The 24,611-nt window shown below is 36.6% G+C and overlaps 2 protein-coding genes and 1 long non-coding RNA gene across 13 annotated transcripts in view; 1 reads left to right on the top strand and 2 right to left on the bottom strand.

Moving 5' to 3' along the window:
• LOC111195387 (uncharacterized) overlaps positions 1-1,765 on the top strand; it is a 50,004-nt gene extending 48,239 nt beyond the window's left edge. For both annotated transcript variants that reach the window (XR_007429380.1, XR_002651613.2), the window contains exons 4-5: positions 662-951; positions 1,639-1,765. This is a non-coding gene — a long non-coding RNA (uncharacterized LOC111195387). The remainder of the gene's footprint in view (positions 1-661; positions 952-1,638) is intronic.
• cstf1 (cleavage stimulation factor, 3' pre-RNA, subunit 1) lies at positions 196-8,461 on the bottom strand. 2 transcript variants are annotated; one of them, XM_049471823.1, is made up of 7 exons: positions 8,377-8,451; positions 6,652-6,832; positions 5,259-5,536; positions 3,587-3,784; positions 1,841-2,231; positions 662-923; positions 196-618 (listed from the first exon to the last, which is right to left on the bottom strand). In XM_049471823.1, exons 2-6 carry the CDS (start codon positions 6,818-6,820, stop codon positions 664-666), a joined length of 1,296 nt encoding a protein of 431 aa, XP_049327780.1. In that variant the 5' UTR covers positions 6,821-6,832; positions 8,377-8,451; the 3' UTR covers positions 196-618; positions 662-663. The 2 variants fall into 2 exon arrangements, with proteins under 2 accessions (XP_049327780.1, XP_022538192.1); XM_022682471.2 differs by having other exon boundaries at positions 196-923; positions 8,377-8,461.
• Positions 8,462-10,218: 1,757 nt separating this feature from the next.
• Positions 10,219-24,611, bottom strand: part of eif4g3a (eukaryotic translation initiation factor 4 gamma, 3a) — a 61,928-nt gene continuing 47,535 nt past the window's right edge. For 7 of the 9 annotated variants that reach the window (XM_049471790.1, XM_049471792.1, XM_049471793.1 and 4 more), the window contains 13 exons: positions 22,920-23,026; positions 22,659-22,752; positions 21,949-22,069; positions 20,943-21,136; positions 20,021-20,139; positions 18,574-18,743; positions 16,995-17,120; positions 16,703-16,784; positions 15,781-15,879; positions 15,011-15,157; positions 13,941-14,022; positions 12,718-12,864; positions 10,219-11,318 (listed from right to left, as the gene is read on the bottom strand). In XM_049471790.1, coding sequence (XP_049327747.1) covers positions 11,137-11,318; positions 12,718-12,864; positions 13,941-14,022; positions 15,011-15,157; positions 15,781-15,879; positions 16,703-16,784; positions 16,995-17,120; positions 18,574-18,743; positions 20,021-20,139; positions 20,943-21,136; positions 21,949-22,069; positions 22,659-22,752; positions 22,920-23,026 — 1,670 coding nt within the window. In that variant the 3' untranslated portion in view covers positions 10,219-11,136. The remainder of the gene's footprint in view (positions 11,319-12,717; positions 12,865-13,940; positions 14,023-15,010; positions 15,158-15,780; positions 15,880-16,702; positions 16,785-16,994; positions 17,121-18,573; positions 18,744-20,020; positions 20,140-20,942; positions 21,137-21,948; positions 22,070-22,658; positions 22,753-22,919; positions 23,027-24,611) is intronic. The other 2 variants (XM_049471791.1, XM_049471798.1) reach the window with 1 other exon arrangement.

The following is a 24,611-nucleotide window of genomic DNA, read 5'->3' as shown; positions in this document are numbered from 1 at the left end:
TAAAACATTATTTACCCAATTACAACAGACACATTCAATGTACCTGTTTAAATTCTGTATCCAGTGTAAAATAAGCTCTTCTTCTAGTCCTTCAGGCTGAGCTGTAAACTCAGATTGATTGTACACACTATTATTATTTAAATAAATGAGTTTTTTTGTTTGTTTTTTTAAATCGTAAAACACAAAACAACCCAATTTTCTTTTAATCTTTTATTTAAAAAAAAAAGGCTCAAAGTGTTCCAACATGAACTGAAAAAGAAAAGGATCTTTTTTTCCAGCTGATCAAATTATACAACACCAGTACTAAACTTAGTACTGAATTCATCAGTCTTTTCCCTATCGTCTGTAAAAAATAAAAAAAAACACGTAATACCATGTAATAAAGGATTCAATTAATGGTTATTAATTAGTTTTAAACACTTTAAAAATCATTAATACAGTTACAACACAAACACAGAAAGGGCAACAGTGATTTCCCTTTCTATTAATGTGTTTTAAAGTATTTATAACCTAGTTAATAACTATTGAAACAGTTCATAAACAGTTTACTGGTATGTAAAAGTCTTCATAGTGAAATGGAGCCCTCTAGTGGTGAAGGCCGGTCATCACAGATCCCAGGTTCGGTAGGTTGTTCACATCTCATTTCATCTCTCTCTCTCAGGTTCAGTCGGTGGTGGTTCGTCGGTACCAGAATCTGGCTCTGAAGTCGTCGCTGCAGGTCATGAAGCCGGGGTTGGTGGGTGAGTGGACGATGCAGCGGACGATGTTGTTGTGTCCGAGGCTCAGCAGGTTCTTGCGCTCGGCCGTGCGAGAGTCCCAGCAGCACAGGCTGACGGTGCGCTCGTCCGGCAGCAGGATATAATCCTCCGTGTGATTAAACACGCCCTGAGTACGGTGCGTCTGACGCCCACTCAGACCCGCGCCTGCAGTACAACACACACCAGGACAGAGGTAAATACAGAGACTATCATAGTAATTAAACAAGCTTAAACTAATGACCAGAGAGAAAGTGAGTACAGGTGAGCGGGTGCAGGAGAGCAGGTATGTTTTTATTTATTGAGTGTCTGTCCAGTGGGGTTTTTCCCACATTTTGGCAAACAGGTGAGAAAAAGGGCGGGTAAATAAAAGCCAGTAAGTGGACAAGAGCGCGAGAGAGAAAGCAGGTGAGTGTTTAGAGAGCAGGAGACAGAAAGAGGGAGTGTGTGTGTGTGTGTGAGTTAAAGAGCTAGAGAGCTAGAGCAGAAAAGAGAATGAGGGAGACTGTGCGAGTTAAAGAGAGAAAGTTAGAGAACAGGTGAGAGGGTAAAGGTGAGAGACAGAGTTAGAGAGTGTGTAAGAGAGCGAAAGTGTCCGAGTTAGAAGGAGGAAAAGTGTTGGAGTGCGTGTGAGACAGGGAGAGAGTGTGTGTAAGAGAAAGCAGAAAGAGAGAGAGCAAGAACGAGGGAGAGTGTGAGAGTTAGAGAGCAGAAGAGAGCAAGAACGAGGGAGAGTGTGAGAGAGCAGGTGAGAGAGAATTAGTGAGCAGGTGTGAGATCAGCATGCACATTTTTTTATTATATTTTTTGCATTTTATATTATTATACTTCTGTATTTTTAATCATTTGCATATTTTTTCTACTCTTTTATACATGTATGAAGATGCTCTGTTCCTGATGTTGCTCAGGCTGGATCTCTACTGCTGTACATACAGACGTTTAAACTGAGAATATTGTACTGAGTTTAAATGGGAGATTTAATAAAGGAAATAAATTAACTAAATAAAGTGTAGCTGTGTGTGTGTGTGAGAACCTTTCGGTGTACGTAAGTTTAATATATGTATGTATATAATAAAGGTTCTGACCTGTGTATTTGACGAGCGTGCGTCCGGTGGAGATCTCCCACAGCTTGGCTACGGAGTCCTTCCCGCTGGACAGGATGTATTTGGAGTTTTTGGAGAAGACGGCGGAGCAGACCTCGGCTCCGTCGTGAGCTTTCTCGAAGGTGGTGACGCAGCGGTTGGAGACGCCGTCCCACAGCTTGATGCTGCCGTCCTTGCTGCAGGTGACGTAGCTGTTGGCGGTGGGGTTGTAGTTGACGCCGCTGATGGTGTCTGTGTGCTGGTCCAGCGGGTTCCAGGATACGAAGCACTGGAAGGTGTTGACGTCGTACAGACGCAGCGTCGGGTGCTGAGTCCCCACCAGCAGGAAGTCTCCAGACGGGTGGAAGGAGATGGAGCGCAGCATCTCCGCTTCCTGTGGAGGAAAAAAAAAAAAAAAAAACATCCCATAAACAATTAAAACACAAAAAAAAAATACAAAATAACTAAAATATGCATTTCCTGAAGGAAACGCAGGAAGGTTGTGCAGTGAACATGGCTTTCACTATGGTGGTTGCTAAGGTATTGCTATGGTATACGAAATAATAAAACCTTAGCTTACTTATCAGAGCTATTTACTACATTTAGCTATTTAACATTTACATTTAATTAAAGATTTAATACATTAATAAAATGTCATTGCATTGAAAGCTTGTATTATTGTTTTATTTTATATTTGATTTTGACCTTTTTCTTCATCATTATCATTATTATCATTATTATTGTATTTTTAGAATTCAAGCCCAACTAGTTGAAAAGAAAATTGAACTGTGTAAGATTTTAGTTCTATTATCTGAGCAGTAAACGCCAACTTCTATTATGTATATATTTTTTTATTTGGCCTCGTAAAGAAGAAATAGATTTTCTTTATAATTTTTCCCCATTTATTTTTGTTTTTCATTTATTCATAAAAAAATGCACAAGATGCAAAAAAAAAAACATTTCTGAAATTTAGATTGTGCAAGGCATAAAATAAAAACTAGAAAACTGGAAAAAAGGATGAAAGCATATTTCTTCTTTGCTACACAGAATGGAAAACAAAAAAACTGACCATAAAGAGCACCATCAATAAATCAACTTTTTCCATAGTATAAGGTGCACCAGATTATAAGGCACATTAAACGACACTATTAAGGACGCCTACATCGAAGTGAGCCAGGGTGTCGCCGTGTTTCCCTTCAAATAATAAAGCTGGGGAAGCACCTAAGTAAACAAAACTGTAATTCTTAAAAAATGAATTTTAAAGTTCAAAGAGTGTGGGATGTTAATCTACACAGATTTCTCTCTTGAAAACTTTATTTGGGTGAGTAAAAAGCACTTCCGTTTATTTACAGTAAGCTCAGATTTCCAATATTTTGTCTAAGGGTGAGTTTTCAATCAAGTTTCTCCAGCACTAAGGCTGGGTGCAGCAGCTTTAGCATTAGTTGCTAACTGCTCCCAGCCTTAGTGCAGGAGAAACTTCACTGAATCTCCTGTATAACTCTGTACTTCAGTGGAGTGGCTTTACTGCTCCTTAATACCTGACTGATAGAATTCATACAGAAGGAGCACCGGATTATAAGGAGCTCTGATGATTTTTGGGAAAATTAAAGGATTTAAGGATGCCTTATAGTCTGAAAAATACATTTTTTTTTTTTTAATATAACATAAAAAATGTAATAGTACACTGACCGTGGTCACTTTTTATTATAAATATATGAGATGTATATGGAGCATGATGCAGTACGGTACCTGTATGTGTTTGAAAGCTCTTTTGGCTGAAGGTTTGGAATAGTCGAAGAGTTTGAGGGTGTAATCTCGGGATCCTGAGGCCAGGATCTGCTCTGTGGGGTGGAAGGCCAGGCAGGTAACTTCATCCACATGATCATAGAGGGTCCTGATCACAGGGTGGTTCTCCATGTTCTGCTGCGCCGTCTCGTTCATCATTACCTGAAGCAGGCAGAACCACATGCCAGGGGTTAATAATATAATAATGTAGTGTGACTGGCTGAGAGAGAATATTATATATAGTGTACATCCAGCAATAGATACCAGATATTTGTGTTTTTGTCTCATTACTGTCTAAAAAAACATAAAATAATAAATATCAATTTAGAAACTGCGTTAACTGCAAAAATACATTTTGGCAACATTCACATACAATATGTCACAGTAATTTGTGTTCTGAGGGTTCTGACCTCCGAATCTGCCCACCACTATTCCCCTAGTCCCATTTCCACACTCAGGGTTGCCAGGTATAGAACACAACAACGCGCAAACAGTGTGCTATGGCCAAAGTTTCGGTTGAGTTGGCTATTTTCTGATGAACAGGTAATCACTGAGCTTCATTAAGGTTTGCTAAGCTAGTGTCATTACTGTCTGAAAAACATAAAAATAATAAATATCAACTCAGAAACTGCGGTAACTGCAAAAATACATTTTGGCTACATTCACATTACCAGGCAGAAGTGACTTTAAAGAAGAAATCTGGTGTGAAACTGAGTTGTTGTATTTAAGATATTTTACACCATTAAAAGACATACAGCTCTAAAAAAAAATTAAGAAATCACTTCAGTTTCTGAATCAGTTTCTCTGATTTTGCTATTTATAGGTTTATGTTTGAGTAAAATGAACATTGTTGTTTAATTCTATAAACTACAGACAACATTTCTCCCAAATTCCAAATAGAAATATTGTCATTTAGAGCATTTATTTACAGAAAATGAGAAATGGCTGAAATAACAAAAAAAGATGCAGAGCTTTCAGACCTCAAATAATGCAAAGAAAACAAGTTCATATTCATAAAGTTTTAAGAGTTCAGAAATCAATATTTAGTGGAATAACCCTGGTGGTTTTTAATCACAGTTTTAATTTCATGCATCATGGCATCATGTTCTCCTCCACCAGTCTTACACACTGCTTTTGGATAACTTTATGCTGCTTTACTCCTGGTGTAAAAATTCAAGCAGTTCAGTTTGGTGGTTTGATGGTTTGTGATCATCCATCTTCCTCTTGATTATATTCCAGAGGTTTTCAATTTGGTAAAATCAAAGAAACTTATCATTTTAAGTGCTCTCTTATTTTTTTTCCAGAGCTTTACATTAGAATTATCTTTTCTGTAGTAAATCATAATATGATTGGTGATTGGGATGTTCCATAAGATACTAAGGAACCATGCAGAGTTTAAGCAATGGAAACTCTTAGAACTGTGCAATATGTCACAGTAATTTGTGTTTTTTTTTTTTTTTTTAATTCTGACCTCTGAATCTGCCCACCACTATTCCCCCTAGTCCCATTTCCACACTCAGGATTGCCAGGTATAGAACACAACAGCACACAAACAGTTGAGTTGGCTATTTTACTGACAAACATGTAATCACTGAGCTTCAGTAAGATTTGCTAACCACTGCTGGGTTACGCTTACCTCCAGAGGCATGGCACTCTTGGCCAGCATCCGTTCTGTATCCAGGATTTTAATGGAGGCGTCGGCGGAGCCGGTGGCGATGAGCTGCCCGTCGCGGCTGTACGTGGCCACGCGGCACGGCCCTTTATGAGACGTCACGTAACAGGTCTCGTACTCCGAGGCTTCCGGAGACATTGTCTGAACATCCGCATCAAACTCCAGATCAATCCCCACCCCCGGAGCCACCGTGTCCGAGCGGCCAATAGCGTACTGCACAGCGCTGTCATCATTCTCCATCCCTGTTACCATAGAGATATTTAATTCAGCATCAATCACATCATAATCAAATCACATTGTAATGCACTGTTATCATTGCTCATTCCTGTTACCACAGAGATAATCATTCATCAATCACATCAATCACACCACCAATCAATCAATCATATCATATCATAATTAATTACTCCATAACACCCCATCATTCCTCAATCCTGTTTCCACAGATAAATAATCATTCATCATCAATAACATTGTAATCAATCATCAATCACTCCATCATGCACTGTCATCATTCTCCATTCCAGTTACCATAGAAATAAACATTCATCATTATTAATCACATTACAATCAATCACATCACCAATTACTCCATAATGCACTGTTCTACATTCCTGTTACCTTAGAAATATAATCATACATCATTATCATCATAATTAATCAGACCATTGATCGCATCATAACTTATCACCACATGACCAATCACATCATGATCAATCGTAATCGTAATTACCTCACACCATAATCAAATCACAACATAATCAACCACATTAGGTCATAAACGATCGCATCATAATCAATCACACCATAATCACATCGCAATAAATCACATCATTATCAGTAACATCACACCATAATAAATCAAATTGTAATCAAATCACATCATAATCAATCAGCAACAAGGGAAGAAGATAGAAGCTAGAATTTAGGCTACAGCTACACTAATTTAATAAAAACAGGCTAAACTAATTATTTGAATTACCACACATAAGAATATTAATTATAACAAAGCAGAAAACTCTTTCAAAATAAAGGTCTTTTTTTTTGGGTGAAAAGAGATTCCAAAAACTTACATTGTGTTCAGTGTCCATACATCTAATAACTGTCTCAATACGGTTATATAAAAATTAATATTAATATATTTTTTTTTTTACTTATTTTCTTATTATTACATACATTTTATTTTTTACATAAACAATTAAAGTAATTGTGCCTACTTTTGTTTCGGCACTTTTCTGGATATATTTAATTTAAATCTCAACAATGCATTGATTGACTAGAAAAACACTGTGTACACCAAACTTCTTTTACAGAAAACAGGTCGTTTCCTACAGGTTTCTTTAAATCTGAGACTCACCGATCTTGGCGAGCTGCATGAGCTGCTCTGATGGAGAAACCACATTCTGGGGTTTCACTTCGTTTATCAGGCTGTTGGCGATGTTGGTGTATCCATCATACAGCAGCTGACTGATGATCAGTTTATACAGGTGCTGTCGGTCTTTCAGTGTCGGCTTTGGGCGATACATCTCTCCAACTTCCTAAAAAAAACATCAAAAATCAAAATTACATATATTTTCAATATATTTTTTACATGTGCCATTACAAAAACATCATATATTACTTACAGTAGCATTAGGATGCACTAAATATGAAAATTCTAGTGCAATTTCTAATATATTTAATACATATTTAGCATGTTTATATTGGTGAAACCTTAGACATATATCTGGTTTGTTTTATTAACCACTTGATACATGCCAGTTTAATCAATTCATATTAGAAATATAAGAAACTGGCAAACAGTCAGCTAGGCTAGGCATTATTGTTTGGGTTTTAGAGATAAAACTGCTGATAAATAACCTCAGGACGAAGTTAAACACTTCATAAAATGCTTTATTTTTAAAATTATAAATACTAATTTTTAGAGCCTAAAGCTGCAGCGTCTGTAGCAGCGAGGCTAACAAGCTAACTAGCTAAAAGGCTAACAGCAACACAGCTGTTAATGGTTAGCTTAGCTTAGCTGATTGTTAGTTATATCATTGTTATATAGAGCTCTGGAAAAAAATAAGAGACCACGTAAAAATGATTATTATATTCTAGAGTTTTTCAATTTGGAAAAATCAAAGAAACTCTAGATGAAACTGAACTGCTTGAATTTTTGCACGAGGAGTAAAGCAGCATAAAGTTATCCAAAAGCAGTGTGTAAGACTGGTGGAGGAGAACATGATGCCAAGATGCATGAAACCAAAACTGTGTTTAAAAAACAGGTTTATTCCACCAAAAATTGATTTTTGAACTCTTAAAACTTTATGAATATGAACTTTTTTTTTTTTTTGCATTATTTGAGGTCTGAAAGCTCTGCATCTTTTTTGACATAATTTCAGCCATTTCTCATTTTCTGTAAATAAATGCTCTAAATGTCAATATTTTATTAGGAATTTGGGAGAAATGTTGTCTGTAGTTTATAGAAAAAAACAACAATGTTCATTTTACTCAAACATAAACCTATAAATAGCAAAATCAGAGAAACTGATTCAGAAAATGAAGTGATATCTTCATTTTTTCCAGAGCTGTATATCTAAACGCTTCTTAAATGAAACTATTGAGAAAGCTAGGTTAGTTAAACTACATAAAGTATGAAATGACCTTTATATATTTAACAGAATAAGTGATTTAAAGAGTTTAAGTATTTATTCAGTGTTTGTAGTTAGTTAGCAGGTGTTAATTAGCTACTAGTAATTTAGTTACTAAGCATTAAAAACAGTAATATTACCTAGATGTAGCTAATAAATAATAATATTAATATTCCTAATAATTCCACCACTATTTACTAGGGATAATAAATACACATCAATATCTTGAAGCTAAGCTAAGTTAACCCTTAATTACTGTGTTGCTGTTAGCCTGTTAGCTTGTTAGCCTCGCTGCTACAGACGCTGCAGCCTCAGGCATTACAAAATTATATTTCAATTATACGAAGCGTTTTATGAAGTGTTTAACTGCGTCCCAGTCCTCCTGTGGTTATTTATCAGCAGTTTTATCTCTAAAACTTAAAAATAAAGAAAGAAAATGAATGATTTACCTCAGCAGGCTAGCTAACGCCAGGTACCGCACCGCTTTACACTGTGGAACTGTGGGAAAAACCGCCCGCTATAATAAAAGTCCCCTTCCCTTAAACTTGCCCTTAACTTAAATCAGTGTGTTATTTCAACGCTTCTTAATGAAAGCCTCATTAAACCCTTAAATCTTTCTTTAAATATTAAATTTCCTTTAAATAATTGTCTTAAATATTGCATTTTCCTTAAATAATTATTCTTAATATCAAATTTCCCTTAAATAATTTTCTTTAGTATTAAATTTCCCTTGAATAATTATCCTAAATATCAAATTTCCTTTAAAAAATCCCTTAAGTATCAAATTTCCCTTAAATAATTATCCTTAATATCAAATTTCCCTTAAATAATTGTCTTAAGTATTATATTTCCCTTAAATAATTATCCTAAATATCAAATTTCCCTTAAATACTTTTCTTAAGTATCAAATTTCCCTTAAATAATTCTAAATATCAAATTTCCCTTAAATACTTTTCTTATGTATTATATTTCCCTTAAATACTTATCCTAAATATCAAATTTTCTTTAAAAAAATCCCTTAAGTATCATATTTGCCTTAAATAATTATCCTAAATATCAAATTTTCCTTAAATAATTTTCTTAAGTATTATATTTCCCTTAATTTTCTTAAATATTACATTTCCCTTAAATAATCATCTTAAGTATTTAATTTCCTTTAAACAAAAATCCCTTAAGTATAAAATTCCCCTCAAATAATTTTCTTAAGCATTATATTTCTCTTAAATAATTATCCTAAATTTCAAATTTCCCTTAAATAATTTTCTTAAGTATTACATTTCCCTTAAATAATCCTTTTAAGTATTTAATTTCCTTAAAAAAATCCCTTAAGTATAAAATTCCCCTTAAATAATTTCCTTAAGTATCACATTTCCCTAATAATCCCCTTAAATAATACATAAATATTCGTCATATAAAATAAGTGTTGCATAAAGTCCTTTAAAGATCTATTCCCTTATAATAATATTTAAAGAGGCACTAAACTCTAAATAATTTTCCACATTTTAAACATACCAGTTTTTTTCCGCATATTTATCTTTCTACAAATGTCTACTGTTGTTGTTAGTAATAATAATATAATATAATAACAGTGTGGTGAAATCAATGCACTTTTGGGCAATACACTGACAGCGTCTGGAAAAAAAAAGATTCGAGTAAATAATATATTGAGTAAATAATATATATCAATATACTACTACTACTTCTACCTATAATAATACTTTATATCTGTCAACTATCCATATACATCAATACGATGTGTTACATTAAATATATATCATTGAGGTAAACAGTGCTATAGTCATAATAATAATTATCAGTTATAGTCAATTAGTGTTGCTCATATTCAGTATCAGTCAAAAGTTTGGACACACCTTCTCATTCAATGTTTTTTTTCCTACATAGTAAACGAAGAGTGAAGTGATCCAGACTATGAAGTATTTAGATGCTCTTATCTGGGGAGCTGTTTGTTAACATGTGGTTTCTTAGGCTGATAAACTTATCCTGTACAACAGAGGAAACTCTCGCTCTTCCTTTCCTGGGGCGTTCCTGATGAGTGCCAGTTTCATCATCATTATGTTACATATTGGTCTCGAAAAAAAGGATGTATACCAGTATAGCAGCACGATTGTAGCTTAATGTAGCCCTTATGCAAAAATAATACACTGTATTAATGTAATACAACTGATGCAATGCCTTAGGAAGCTTATGACCTATTATCATTGCTGTCATAAGAGCTGGAAACAGTGAAAAAGTGCATTTTCATCATTTTCATTCCTCAAAGACACACACAGTTTTTCTTTTTTGAATATCTTTAATATATTTACAAGTTTTACATTTTCTCTATAGGTCTTTAATTTTTGTACACAAGCAGACAGAGCAGCCCTGGCCCTGTTTTTGACTTGCATTAGTAGTGTGTGGTTCGTTCATCTCTCAAATGCATTTATTTTAGTGTTTGTTCTCGTCATGTTGAGTCTTAAATCTTCAGCATTTCTTCTCGGATGCATTACTTTAGTTGGAGACGAATTGAAATCAAACAAAAATTGATGAGGAGCAGTTTCTGGTGTAGCTCAAGAGAACCTGAGAAAATGAACATCTGAAGAACCAGAGAAAAACATTTCAGAAACATCTGCAACGACACGGAAATCTCGGGCAGGCCAAAATGACACATTCCTTAATAACTATTACTGTTATAATATCATGAAGATATTTAATCTGTTATTTCTATTATCAGTGACTTCCTCGACGGTGAGCACCTGCAAATGTTAAATAGACTTCCGTGTGTTTTTTTATTTTTTTTATTTGTGGCCTTGTTTTAAAAAAATAATAAATTATTGATTTCAGAACCTATTTCGTAAAGTCTTTTCTTTTTCTTTAAAAGTAACAAAAGGAGCAAAAAAAAAAAAAACAATTACATTTAAAATCAGAAAAACAAAAAGAATATTTTCTATATATGATACAAGGGGCTGTACTGGCCCGTCCCTCTCAGCGAAGGAACTCGAACACGATAAACCGGAGCGATCCAAAGCCGTACCGCAGAAATCTGCCGCCGCAGCGCCTGTGTCTCGCCACCAGGGGGAGGAGGACGACTCTAGAGTCGGTTACGAGTTACGAAGACTTTTTTTTACGAAGATTTATTCTTATTGTGAGTTTATGATGAGCAGCAGCAGCGTGCCTCGGGGCCTCACGCAGGCGGCCGCCGCCTCCCCTCGTCAATTATCCTCCGACTCCTCCTCCGCCTCCCGTAACCAGGTGAAGAAGGCGGTGACGGATTTTAGCGCTATGCCCTTCCCCTGCTGCTCCGCCGGGTCTTTACTCGTCTCCCACCTGTAGAAAGCATCCTCTGAAATCACGTCCTCGTCGTAGAGGCAGTCGAAGAACATCCGCAGCAGATCTACAGAAGAAAAGGAGAACAAGTTTCATTAAGTTTCATTACTTTTACTTTACTTTTACTGTCACTTTGTCTTCACCTTCACCTGCACACATCATTAAGATTATGCACCCATGTTGCACATTTTTTTATATCCTATATTCTATATTTACAATTACAGTTAATAGTAATATCACTATTACTACTGGTTTAGATATTCCTGCAGGGAAATTCATTACCGCACAATTACTTGCATAATATGATCGATAGATCGTTAGAGAGATAGAAATTTAGGAATATATAAGCATATTTATACTTTTTACCTCTTCCATCTGCATATCATACATTTCCTCTTAGTTGCTTTTTAAATTTTTTATTAAATATCTTATATCTTTATACTGTTATATAGCCTATGTCTCTCATCCTATTTATGATCACTTTTTGCTTTTTGATTATTGTCTATCTATCTATCTATCTATCTATCTATCTATCTATCTATCTATCTATCTATCTATCTATCTATCTATCTATCTATCTATCTATCTTTACTTTAAAATGTTCTGCATTGTAGAATAGGGCTGCAAGTAATGATTATTTTGCTAGTCGACTAATCTAATGATTACTTTTTCAATTAGTCAATTAGTTGATTAATCGATTAGTCAACGATTATTTCTGCCATGTCCTCCAGCTCTAAAAACGAGAAAAACAGCCAAACGTGAGCTTTAAAAGGCATTTAAATGTCTAGATCTTGTTTAAATGTGGAAAGTACTGATTATTTAGCGAGTAAATATGTAATCTGTTTTGTTTGTTTCAAACGCTTTGTGTAATGCAGTACTGTTAGAAACTAATAATTAGTCGACAATGAAATTTGTAGTTGACAAATTTAAATAATCAACATTGTCGATTGTATTGACTAATCATTGCAGCCCTACTGTAGATTAATTCTAAACTTAACCAAACTATTAAGAAAATCATATGAAAGTATTTAGCTTTGCATAGAGTTAATAGAGACTTGAATTTGAATGTGTGGGTGCACGTTTTCACATAGATCCACGTAAAAATACAACAGCGAGTGGAAATGGAGGAGCTACTGAACGCTGTGATGATGTCATGTGACCGAGAAAATATCCTAAAAACTCACTGCTCCTACTGTTTTTTCAATTGCAGTCCAGATGCTTCACAGAGTATTTTAGTTTGTTTAACACTGTTTTTAGTTACTACATGATTCCTTGTGTGTTCCTTTATAGTCTCTGATAGATCACTTTATTATTAATTTACTATGTAGGAAATAGGAAAAAGAAGAAATAAAAACATTTAATGAGGAAGTGTGTCCAAACGTTTGACTGTTTGAACGTTTAACCAGATTTTTGATCAGTGTTTTATAATGCATGGTATGCACGGTTTTATGATTCTGATCACTTACTGGGTGGTTGATCCAGGGTCACTATTAATGCTTGGAGAGCGTACAGCGCCTGCAGCTGCCGCTCAGTATCTGCGTTAAAGTACTTGTGCAGAACCGGCAGACGCTTCTGGATGATGGCCGTGTCCACTCTGCAGGACGTATTCTCATCTGTATGTGAGAAAAATACAGAAAAAAATATATTATAATGATATAAAACAGCTACAGGTGCTGCCAGTGTCGTATTTACAGTATCCAAGACTAGCACTGAACACAGTGCTGGGCAAATATGGCGTAAAAAAAATTATCTTTAATTTTTTCACAAAAAAAATCTGATTTTCTATTATAATTTTACAATTTTCCCCTACTAAAAATCACTACAACTACAAATACAGATGACAAAGAAATTTGTCAACTGTTTGGTGTTCAGATGCTTTGGTTTGAGTCGACTCATTGAGTGAATCAATGATTCAAAACATTGTTTTCAAGCCCATGTGTTCAAATACCGCGCTGACCTCGTATCTACACAGCCATGGAGAAACTCAGACATTGACGGACACTGGATTATACTTTTATATTTCAGAACGCGGGTTTAAGACTGAAAATTGAGAAATAACGTACTAAACGAGTCACAGAAGAAACTTTTTAAAAAGTAGAGATTATTATTGTTTTCCACAATTAATCACGGATCCATTTTTTTTAGAAACGGTAGGATTTATTTTTAGCTAAATAAATGCTTTATCTTATCAGGTGTTTATGTGAAAAGTGCTGGAACAGTGCTGAAGTTTTTTTTCGGTACGAGCTCAGTCCTCGAACTGAGAGGACTGTTTAGAAAATATGCGCATGTTAGTCTGTGGGAGGCGGCGGTAACCAAGATAAGATGGATAAACACTTCAGAAATGAGGAGCGTTTCTGATATTTTAGATTAAAAAGATGCTAACTGAGCACTAACTGAGCATAAGACTTAATCAAGTAAACAAGTTAATGCTTACACTGCGAGTGGAGAATGATCAGAGTAATAGAGTGATGGAGTGGAGATCTGCACAAGCGCAGTAGCCAGAACAACACCATGATGAATAATGTTTTTGTGCATTAAGGATTAAGGAACTCTTCACACTGTTCATGGTATTTATTCAGATTTTATCAGTGATGTAAAATATGTTGCTGTAATCGTAATTATGATTTAGGACAATAAATGCAGTAGGGAGGTTTTGTCTGTATCTCTGTATAAATAATAAAACACTCACCTTTAACTGCAGCCTTACACACCGCCGTCATTAAAGCTCTCAGAAACAGAGAGGAGCTGATCTGAGATTCATCTAAATTCGCCTGCAAATAAGAAAAAATATCACACAGTCACTTTTCCATAAAGGGTTAATTTTACTACTCCTAAATCTACTTCTCCAAACAGCTGCTGAGAGCTGATCTTAACCTTTTACAATTTTCTAAATCATCTCACAGATTAATACTCTATACAGGAGCGTTTTTATACAACCAACCTTATTTAGCATCACTCTTAAATAACTACTAGTGCATCTAAAAAAAATGTAGGATTATCAAATTTAAGTGTTTAATTCTTTTGGCTTACAGCCAATAAAAACCCAAAAAATAATGTAATGTAAAAATTAGAAAATTAGAATATTATTATATTATAAGACCAATTGGTATTTTTCGGCAGTGTTGGCAGTGTGCCAAGTCCTGCTGGAAAACTAAATCCACTTCTCCATAAAAGTTGTTTTCAGCAGAGGGAGGCATGAAGTGCTGTAAGATTTTGCAGGAAAACAAAACTGCACTGGTTTTTTGGAACACCTGGTTAAGAACCCCTGGCTTAAAGGAATATATTTTTTGTTTATCAAAATAGTAAAGTTTTTAGCTTAACTACAAAATACTGTGGAATAGTATCAATGTGTTTAATATTTTTATTGGATTTTGCATAGCAAAGAATAAAACATAGTAAATAATATATCCAGGATTTTACCATCAAATGACCAAACGAAAAAAAACAAACGAAACAATTGACATAATTCATATTGAAAATAGATCAGAAATAATAATAATAATAATAATAATAATAATAAAGAGGCACTCAACAGCTTCCCTCACCTTTAAATTTCTCAATATCTTGACTAAGAAACTTTTTTAAAATCTCCTTTCCTCACTCTGCTTATATAAACCAGTCTTTCCAGTGTAATAAAATATGCAATTTCCTTTAACCACACATGTTGTGAAGGTTTTCAGTTCTGAGCTATTATCCTGAAAATATTCTGTATATATTCCTCCAAATCAAAAGTAAAAGTAAAGATTAATGGATTGTTACCTCCACCCAGTCAAAGATCTGCTCATCAGTGGCCATGTCCACCAGCAGGAGGTTCTCCAGCTGTGTGTGAAGCTCCTCTGGAGGCAGGCTGGGTTTGGAGGGAGATGAAGGACTGGAGGAAGAGTCGGACTGAGTGAACTGAAGCTTCTAGAATAAAAACAGAAGCAGAAAAATATATTTAAAACACTCCAAACACAAAAAAACAAATCCATCCACCCGATTTCTATAAATCCGCTGACAGAGTTCAGTGTCAGGAGTCGTGCTTCTATGAGCCGTATTTAGGCTCCTCCCTTATTGGTGACATCACCCGTCCACCCCCACCAGAGCCCCACCCACTAGATCAGTTGAAGAAACCAGCACATTTGGGTGTGCTGGTTGAGAACCTCAGACAGTACACAGCAGGATTAGCCAGCAGACTTCGTCTGAGGGAGGGATCTGTACCTACTGTACGTGGTAAGTCAGCAGATGAGGGAGATCAGATACCCCTGGGTGAAGTGCCTTTAGCACAAGCTAACACTAACGTGTGGTAGGTAAACGCTCAGTGTAAACATGGGGCGTGGCCAGCAACATCTAATTTGCATAAAAGTGACAGAGCCCTTAAACGGCTCATTCTGAAAGGGAAGAGTTTGAACAATGCGTTTTTTTTATAAATCACAAATTTACCAAAAAATCACTTTGATAATCGAAAACTGCAAATCTCTCCAATTCAACTTAAAATAGTGTGCAGATCCAGAAATATAGAAATATACCTGTAGATGCCGCTGACTCACCTGCTCTGAGATGAAGCTTTGGAGATCCTCATCTTCTGACAAGAAATCGCTCCAGTTCAGACCAGATTCTCTCCATAAAGCTCCTACTTTCCTATGGCTCTGGAGGAGGAAAGAATGCAAAGGTAGGATTAATCCTGCTGTAACATAATTAGTAGGCAGCGAGACGAACAACGTTTTAAAAGAAACGTTTTAAAATAAAGACATTTTTACATTAATAACAGTCTTTACAATGTTATATATTACTTTACAACATGTGTAATAATGCTCTGCTAAGTGCAGATCAGCCACTGACCTAGTCTTAGAGTCTCTGTAAAACACCAAATCCACCGGAGATCCTATTTAAACCTATAGTTACACACAGAGGTGGGTAGAGTCCAGGTCCAGAAAGTAAAAATCCACTTCGGGGTTTAATTTTTACTTTTAACTAGTGTAAACAGAACTGTTCTAAACATCTAAACACCTACCTATCTCAATTGTACTTGTCTGGTGGTGTTTTTCCTCCATAGACTAATTCTAACCATTTGTTTCTTAACTCTGAATTACTGGGTAAAGTATATAAACACTGATATGTTATTCGCACAAATAACACAGGAATGATCTGCATGCTGTTTCTAGCGCTGTTAGTTAGCTGCTATCTGATGAGACGGCCTCGCTGCCCGGCTTCAGATTTGCCTGTGGGCGGTCCCGAGCCGAGGTGGGCGGGGATATTAATACTAATGATTCACGGGTTGATGTAGACACGGTGCTTTTCCTGATCAACTCTTTTTTCTGAATATTTTCTTTTACTAGTTTACTAAAGACAATGAGAAAGAGTTTCATGTGCAGCATCATAAACAATTCTGTGGAGAGACCTGCTGTATTTCAGAATACAAAACAACAAGAAAAAGAGGATTTTAGCAGGAGAGGAACTTTAATATCTTACCACTTGCTTGCATAGTAGATGCAGTATTTCTGATAACAACACACCGGCTCTTCCCACTGGGAGTAACGGTTTACTTAGTTCACTGCAAAGACAAAAACAGGCTTGTTAAATCTAGAGTATTACATCTAATTTAATCGTTTCACAATAATGAATCTGAACCTGAAACATCAGAAACTTTAATTTACTAACAGTTTGAGCAGATTTTATATGTGTTGCTACGATTTTTTAAAAGCAAAATCACAGCAAAAAAATTACTATAACTCATAAAGAGTTAAAAGAAGATAAGGGATACCTGAAAAGTTCTCTCATGGGGATTCCTCCTTCTTTAAGCAGAGGACACAGCAGCTCAGCCAGGTACAGCCAGATGTGAGGAATATCTATGGCCATATCATCAGCCATCTCCAGAGTATCAGCAAACCTGCAGAGAACAGAGACTCACGTTTAACACTAATACAAATGATCACTATTAACTGGAAAAAAGCAACTTTGAGAAACTTTTTTTAATTCAAATAGTAGCTTTCATTAAAGAAAAGCCAGCCTGAAGGTTTAAATTCAATGAATGGAAAAAGACCTGGGCTTATAAATGGGGGAAATGTGGCTAAATGGTTGCTAGGTGGTTGCTCAGGTGGTGATAAGTGGTTCTACTAATGGTTTCCCAAACGGTTGGAATTGCTACTGTGTCGCCATGTGGCCATGTAGTGTTTTTTTAGGTAGTTAATGTGATTCCCCCTGACAACTGCTACTGTATTGCCAAGTGGATTCTATGGTGTTACTAGGTAGTTAATGTGGTTTCCCCTGGTGACTGCTACTGTGTTGCCAAGAGGCTGCTATGGTACTACTAGGTAGTTAACAAGGTTTCCCCTGACGACTGCTTCTGTATTGCCAAGTGGCTGCTATGGTGTTACTAGATAGTTAATATGGTTTCCCCTGGTGACTGCTACTGTGTTGCCAAGTGGCTGCTATGGTTTCCTCTGACGACTGGTAATGTTTTGCCAAGTGGCTTCTATGGTACTACTAGGTAGTTAACGTGGTTTCCCCTGACAATTGCTACTGTGTTGCCAAGAGGCTGCTATGGTTTCCTCTGACGACTGGTAATGTTTTGCCAAGTGGCTTCTATGGTACTACTAGGTAGTTAACGTGGTTTCCCCTGACAATTACTACTGTGTTGCCAAGAGGCTGCTATGGTGCTACTAGGTAGTTAATGTGGTTTCCCCTGACGACTGCTACGTTATTGCCAATGGATCCTATGCTATGCACTTTGCTATGCTATGCACTAGGTAGTTAATGTGGTTTCCCCTGACTTCCTCTACTGTGTTGCCATGTGGCTGCTATGGTACTACTAGGTAGTTAATATGGTTTCCCCTGAGGACTGCTACTGTGTTGCCAAGATATATAGTTCCTTCAACTAAAGACGCAGCTCCCCTACTCTTGAAGGCAGTGGATAAAATTTAGCTAGCATTAGCGAGCTAGCCCCACACAGCACTCCTATACTTTGTGTGTGAGTGTGGGTGTATGTGTGTGTGTTACCCTGTGTATAGCTGTGTGTGTGTGTGTGTGTGTGTGTGTGTGTGTGTTACCCTGTGTATAGCTGTGTGTGTGTGTGTGTGTTACCCTGTGTATAGCTGTGTGTGTGTGTGTGTGTGTGTTACCCTGTGTATAGCTGTGTGTGTGTGTGTGTGTTACCCTGTGTATAGCTGTGTGTGTGTGTGTGTTACCCTGTGTATAGCTGTGTGTGTGTTACCCTGTGTATAGCTGTGTGTGTGTGTGTGTTACCCTGTGTATAGCTGTGTGTGTGTTACCCTGTGTATAGCTGTGTGTGTGTGTGTGTTACCCTGTGTATAGCTGTGTGTGTGTGTGTGTGTGTGTGTTACCCTGTGTATAGCTGTGTTCGGGGGAGGATGCTCTGCTGGGTGAGTTGGTATAGGAGGTGACCCATGTGCTCTCTGGAGATCTGACTGCGCTCCAGCGTGGACTCCACACACACCCTCACAAACACAGCCAGAGAACCCTGATCCAGCTCCTCCACACACTGCACCGCCTCCTACACACACACACACACACACACACACACACACACAATCACAACCCATTAGAAAGCACACACATGTATTAGCTGTTACTCTTAGGGGTGGGAAAATATATCAATATCACGATATATTGTATGGTATTGATCATATCTTATCATATCGATACATGGCATCAAATATTGACTTTTATTTTTATTTTATTTCTAATTTTGTCCCCAATTTATCTAAACAGATTGTCCCACCCATTCAGCTACTACTCAGCTGTAGCCATGGTTCATACACTTTTTTTAACCAATACATTTTCAATAAATAAATCTTCAATAAACCTAATAAAATGTGTGTCTGATCCTGAGAGCTCCATTGTGTAGAGCTTTATTACTGAATTAACTCTGAGCTGATTTATTTATTAAAGCTCAAAATAGCTTTTCTAAGACGATAAATGGAAATGCACGTTTGGTAGAATGCAACAAATTTCGTGACTTTACCTTTTAAAAACTTTCTGGGTATTTTTGTTTTTCCAAAACTAATCCAGGCCTGGAAACAGCTATTTTCAAACTACATGACTCTTCCAGGCTTTTCATGACTGTATGAACCCCATCACTAGTGATGCTCCAACACCAGGAGGGTTAAGAAGACTAGCACACGCCTCCTCTGACATGTGAAATCAGACTCCGCCTCTTTTTGACCTGCTGCTGATGCTGCAGCATTCTCGAGTAGCATCACAGCCCTAACGCTCGGAGGAAAACGCAGCGACTCGGTTCTGATACATCAGCTCACAGACGCAGCCTTGTGCTGAACCACATCACCCTAGGCGTGATGAGGGGAAAGAGCGCCATCTACGGCACCCACCCAGAGAGAGCAAGGCTGATTGTGCTCTCTCTGGGCTCTGGCTGCTGATGGCAAGCTGCATGACCGGGATTCGAACTGGCAATCTCACAACGATTATAGTGGCAGCACTTAGACCACTTGGTGAAACAAAGACTCTCTTAACTTTCTAAGACCCTCCAATTAGACTTACTAAAGCTACATCTTAATCATTACTACTCCACATGGTGGTGCTACAGTCAAATGAATAGGGTTAAAAATTAACATGCGGGGAAGAATATTGGTTGTTGGTTGTGTGAAACTGAAACTCAAATAAATCCATAATTCCTGGTATTTGATTATTTAGGAGTATTTTATCCTCTTTAGTAACAGATTCTGTAAAGTATTGTAGAGAATGGAGTATCGCACAATAACAATATAATGAGCTTTTTAATAGAAATGAAAAAAAAAAGAGCAGCAGCAGCACCTTATAGTCAGTGATGTGTAAGAACTCATCGATGATGGACTTTGATTTTCTCTCCATTTCCTCCTCAGATACAGCAGGTTTAGCTGGAACCACCGTTACTGGACTTTCCCTTTTTACTGCTGAGGAACAGAACAAAGAGTAAAATGAACATTGTTGTTTTATTCTATAAACTACAGACAACATTTCTCCCAAATTCCAAATAAAAATATTCTCATTTAGAACATTTATTTACAGAAAATGAGAAATAACAAAAAATATGCAGAGCTTTCAGACCTCAAATAATGCAAAGAAAACAAGTTCATATTCATAAAGTTTTAAGAGTTCAGAAATCAATATTTGGTGGAATAATCCTGGTTTTAAACCCCAGTTTTCATTTCATGCATCTTGGCATCATGTTCTCCTCCACCAGTCTTACACACTGCTTTTGGATAACTTTATGCTGCTTTACTCCTGGTGCAAAAATTCAAGCAGTTCAGTTTGGTGGTTTGATGGTTTGTGATCATCCATCTTCCTCTTGATTATATTCCAGAGGTTTTTAATTTGGTAAAATCAAAGAAACTCATAATTTTTAAGTGCTCTCTTATTTTTTCCCAGAACTGTATACAGTATGATAAAAATAAACCTAAACTAAATATGAAGGACTATGAAGGAACCCATAAGGAATCATGTAGTAACTTAAAAGCGTTAAACAAACCAAAATACGGTCCTGATGAGTGCCAGTTCCATCATCAATTCCAGGTGACTCTACCTCATAAAACTGACTGAGAAAATCCAGCAGAGATGTTCAAAACTGTCTAATCTAAGCTAAAATATAAAACATATTCTAAGTTTTTCTTCATAGTTTGGATGACTTTAGTATTAATCTACAATGCAGAACATTTTAAATCTGAATTTAAATCCAATTCTACGGTTTGGGTCTCACAGGGTTCTCTGGGTTTGCTGAGCTGTGTGTCGCTGCGCTCCTCGGAGACGCTGGTTTTGCGAGGGGGGGTGTTTTCTCTGCGTGGCTCTTCAGGGGCCACAGCTTCCAGAAGCTCCTTATTGCTGCTGCCACGACCCAGGGGCCGCGAGGGGACCGAACTCAACACCTTCTCACCCCGACTACTGCTGCCTCGACTGTGGGGAACAAAATACACACATACACACATAACATAAACATTTTAAATCAGCTCAGTTTTATTTCACACTGGAAGTCAATGAAAGTCTATTTTCTGATCTGTTTACATACATAAGTCACACTGGATTATACAGCGCCTTATAAAAAACTTCTAATTCAGCAGGTAACTAATTTATTGTAAAGCTAAGCTTAGTAAACAAAACTGTAATAATAATAATAATAATAAAAAACAAGACTTCTTTTAAAGTTAAATGAGCACTGGATCTAAATCTACACATAATCTAGATTCATCTCATGAAAACGTCCTGTTTATTTGGGTGAGTAAAGCGCTTCCGTTTATTTACAGTAAGCTTTCTCCAGCACTAAGCCTGGAGCATTAGCATTAGCATTAGCGGCTAACTAGCAGTGCTTAAACTAGATGGGGTTAGAAGCAGACTACAGTCCGGTAGTACTCACTTTAAATAGGGAAATAGCAGTTAGCGGCTAATGCTAATGGTAATGCTTATCCAGTATCAGTGCTGGAGAACTAAACTGAAACTCCTGTATAACTCTGTACTTCAGTGTTGAGTGACTTTACTGCTCCTTAATACCTGACTGATAGAATTCATACATAAGGAGCACTGATTTTAAGATTTACAGATGATTTTGGGGGAAAATTAAAGGATTTTAAGTGCAGCTTATAAACTGAAAGATACTGTAATAGGAGCCACCTGTTAAGGGGGTTTTTACACCTGCACTTGGACAGCTCAATGGCTGTTCAGATACAGTTTAACCTGATTTATGACCCAGATTATTCACAGTGAGTGTTTACCTGGCTAGAGGTCGTCTGTTGTCGGGTTCAGGGTTCTGTGTTGGTGGTAACGGTGACTGAGCAGCGGACGACTGCAGAGCTGAATACCGGTTCAGACTACTGTTACCACTGCGGGAGAGTTCTGCAACAGCAAAGTGGTCATTTAATATGTTAGTATATACCACATTAATTACTAGATATATACAGGAGTTGGAGAATGAAACTGAAACACCTGGTTTTAGAGCACAATAATTGATTGTGGTGATGGACAGTTCTGGTGGAAACAGGAGAGTTGAGGTGCACATTGAATTCTGCGTGATTTGATCAGCCGTGGTTTTATGTTTTTGGATACAATCCGGGTTAGCACCCGAACACCCCTTTCAGACAGCTTCCTCTTACAGCATCCACAGTTAATCCTGTTGGATGTGGTTGGTCCTTCTTGGTGGTATGCTGACATTACCCTGGATACCGTGGCTCTTGATGCATCACAAAGACTTGCTGTCTTGGTCACAGATGCTCCAGCAAGACGTGCACCAACAATTTGTCCTCTTTTGAACTCTGGTATGTCTCCCATAATGTTGTGTGCATTGTAATATTTAGAGCAGAACTGTGCTCTTACCCTGCTAATTGAACCTTCACACTCTGCTCTTACTGGTGCAATAATGTGCAATTAATGAAGATTGAACACCAGGCTGCTCCAATTTATTATTTTATTATATTATAATCTTTACCAGAATCGCTGGCTTTAGCTCCTCCACTGCTGCCCTTCATCCAGTTCAGCTGAGCTCTCGCCGGCCCCAACTGGATCTTATCATCCATCTGAGGCTGAGAGATAAAGAGAGAAAGAAAGAATTAAAAACAGGTAAAACAGTAAAACATCACGTCTTAAATCACTGTATTCAGAGAGCTGAACCTGTAACAAAACACATAAACATTACGAGCTTTTAATGCAAAATAGAAATAAAGAAATAATCCATTAACAGTTAAACTACCTTGGAGATTTTGGGGATTTTGGAGGGGTCGATGGTTCTGCTGTTTTTGGTGACCGGTACCGTATTCCAGGTCTCCTCTCTGACAGAACCTCGTAACTCCCTCGGTTCTGTAAACACAACACAACACACAGATTTATACACACACACACACACACTCACATCTACACGCTCACTACACTTAAATACTAATAACCACAACATGTATCAGAATTAGCAATATCTGGATTTAGATCCACTTCACTTAATGCAGGTTATTTTACTGAATTTTACTGTATTTTTTTTTTACACTTTGAACACTGCAGTAATAATACTCACAGTATGTAAAAAAAATGACTTTTCTTTAAGCCTTCAAGGCAAATTTTCACGTCCATACGATTTTTAAAACATCAGTGCAGACATGGACAATAAAACCAAAAATCAACCAAATAAAACCATAATTAAAACGGATTAAAGTAGATCTAAAATGAATCTGATAAAAATGTGACACACAATCTTTAATAATAAAAGTGTGTCAGATCCTGAGAGCTCCACTGTGTAAACTGGGCTGTATTACTGTATTACTGAACTCTGAGCTGATTTATTTGTTAGCTCAAAATAGATTTAATCCATCGATAAACTAAAACACAAAGATTTTAAGACCAAATTTCCATGACTTTCCCAAAACTTTCTGGGTATTTTTTATTTTTTCAAAACTTATCCAGGCCTGGAAATGGCTATTTTTGAATTCCATGACTTTTCCAGGTTTTTCCTGACTGTATGAACCCTGGTAGAATTAGGGCTGAGAGTTATGACTGTAAAGAAATATCACTATAATTCAGGGTATTTTCACGAAAGATTGATATTCTATAGCAGGGGTATTTAATTAGAATTCAGTTCGGTTCAGTTTGAGAAAACCGTCGCCATTTTTAACTTGCGTTATGATTCAGTATTATATATTGTTTAATGAAAAAGCCAGGGGCAAGAAGTAGTTCTGTCAGTGTTTTATTAATAAAATAAAATAAACAAATTACACATACTAGTATATTTCCACAATATGTATTGTTTTAAATAGGCCTGTCACAATAATTACATTATCAACCTATCATAAAATAAATGGAAACACCCTCAATAATTTAACATATCGAGTCTAATAATGTGAATCTGTATGTTCACTTTGTTCCAAAATGCTACATTTATTCTATTTGATTTTATTTATATTAGATTTAGATCTGCCTGTTATGATAATAAATACATGAATGATAAATCGTACAATATATGGAGAAATGTTGTTTAAAAACAGCAGTTTTATTTTATTTAGTATTATTACTGTATCAGACTTTATTATGTTGTGTGTGAAACTGATGGGGGAAGTTGCCAATGCTTTTTGTCCTCTGGGGGCTGCCTTAGTTTTGAGGTAGGGTTGTTTTGGGAGTTTTTTCTTGCTGAGTTGTTCTGATCAGGTGGAGTAAAGTGGAATATTTTGCACTCTTGTTTCGGTTGTTCCTCTTTAATTCCTCCAAGTAACACTGCGAGGTTACATCACTGTTAGTATGTTTTATAAAGGTAGTATTTTAATTTCTTTTTCTGGTGCGCACCATCTGTATTAGCTTTTCTCGCACATTTCTGATTGGCAGATGAGAGCGTTTGGTGATCTTACAGCACACGTGATTGGTCTGTAAGTTTACTGCGCTGAAATAAAGCACGTAAAGCATA

This window comes from Astyanax mexicanus, chromosome 24 (genome assembly GCF_023375975.1).
Source record: "Astyanax mexicanus isolate ESR-SI-001 chromosome 24, AstMex3_surface, whole genome shotgun sequence".
Taxonomy (NCBI): domain Eukaryota; kingdom Metazoa; phylum Chordata; class Actinopteri; order Characiformes; family Acestrorhamphidae; genus Astyanax; species Astyanax mexicanus.
Note: the sequence above shows the minus strand (reverse complement) of the source record. Positions and strands in the feature narration are given on the sequence as shown.